The sequence below is a fragment of the Parus major genome, chromosome 17, assembly GCF_001522545.3.
Source record: "Parus major isolate Abel chromosome 17, Parus_major1.1, whole genome shotgun sequence".
Lineage (NCBI taxonomy): Eukaryota > Metazoa > Chordata > Aves > Passeriformes > Paridae > Parus > Parus major.
The window spans coordinates 3,961,008-3,962,018 of NC_031785.1; the positions used below are offsets into that span (position 1 = coordinate 3,961,008).

The 1,011-nt window shown below is 52.4% G+C and overlaps 1 protein-coding gene across 1 annotated transcript in view; it reads right to left on the reverse strand.

Moving 5' to 3' along the window:
* Positions 1 to 1,011, reverse strand: part of CEL (carboxyl ester lipase) — a 2,734-nt gene that overhangs the window by 1,408 nt on the left and 315 nt on the right. Inside the window, exon 2 of the mRNA XM_033518539.1 lies at positions 100 to 309. Within this exon, the coding sequence (XP_033374430.1) occupies positions 100 to 309 (210 nt within the window). The remainder of the gene's footprint in view (positions 1 to 99; positions 310 to 1,011) is intronic.

Below are 1,011 nucleotides of genomic sequence, written 5' to 3' on the forward strand. Positions count from 1 at the left end.
GCTGTGCCTTGTCCACTCAAGTCCAACTCTTTGGGGCCTGGGAGCTGCACTGAAGAGCAAATGTCTCCTGTTGAGGGTTCTGAGAGCATCTGTCACTCACGCAGTGACTTTCCGCAGCGGGCCGTTGATGGCGGGTAAATCCACGCCGGCAAAGATGTGCCCGTCCATGTCATTGACCCCGGCCAGGTAGTCAATGTCAGCAGCGTTGGCAAAGAGCTTCTCTGGCGTGTCTGGGAGGAAATCCCCATCAACCACAGGAGCGAGGGCGAGGGTGTGCACCAGGGGCACTGCAGGACACAAGAGTGGAGTCTGTTAGGAGGTGAGGAAACACAGATGTGTGGTCTGGCATATCCCATCACTCAAAGAGCTCAGGAAAGAACAGGCTGAGGTAAATGACAGCTTGAGTAGTGACTTCAGTATGGGCAGGAGGTCACCCAGATGCAGGGTAAACCTCATAGCTGTGGCTGCCAAAGAAGAGCCAGAAGAAGAGATCAGCCAACCAAACACCACCTGGTAACATCCACAAATCCTCTCCTCCTGCAAATTCCTTCACGAATAGTTCAGCAAAGATAGGAAAGAGCTGAACTTCTCATCCCACCTGACCATGCTGTCTGATTGTCAGGACAGCCAGCGCCACAGTGTGCAGTATCACAGCAGTGTTTTGACCACTGCTTTGACCTCTCTTTTCTGACCAAGGTTAAACGCTGTGGTTTGTAATCGGGAGCGCCAGGAGAATCTTCCTGGGAAGGAATCTCCACGGGCACAAACGCAGCAGCGTTCCTACACTCCACCCAGCGACTCAAAGAGAAATAGCAAGGATGTGATTTCTTTTCGTTTGTTTGTTTACAAGCCATTTTCTGGCATTGCTCTTGCTGCTTTCACAGAACAGAAAGCCCAAACAGTTGCCCTTAGGCCAAGGCAGGGCGATAACCCCCCTGCCACTGCTACCATTGCATGGTGGGCATCTGGTGCAATGTGCATCAGCCCACAGAAAGGTGACTGCAAGAGCTC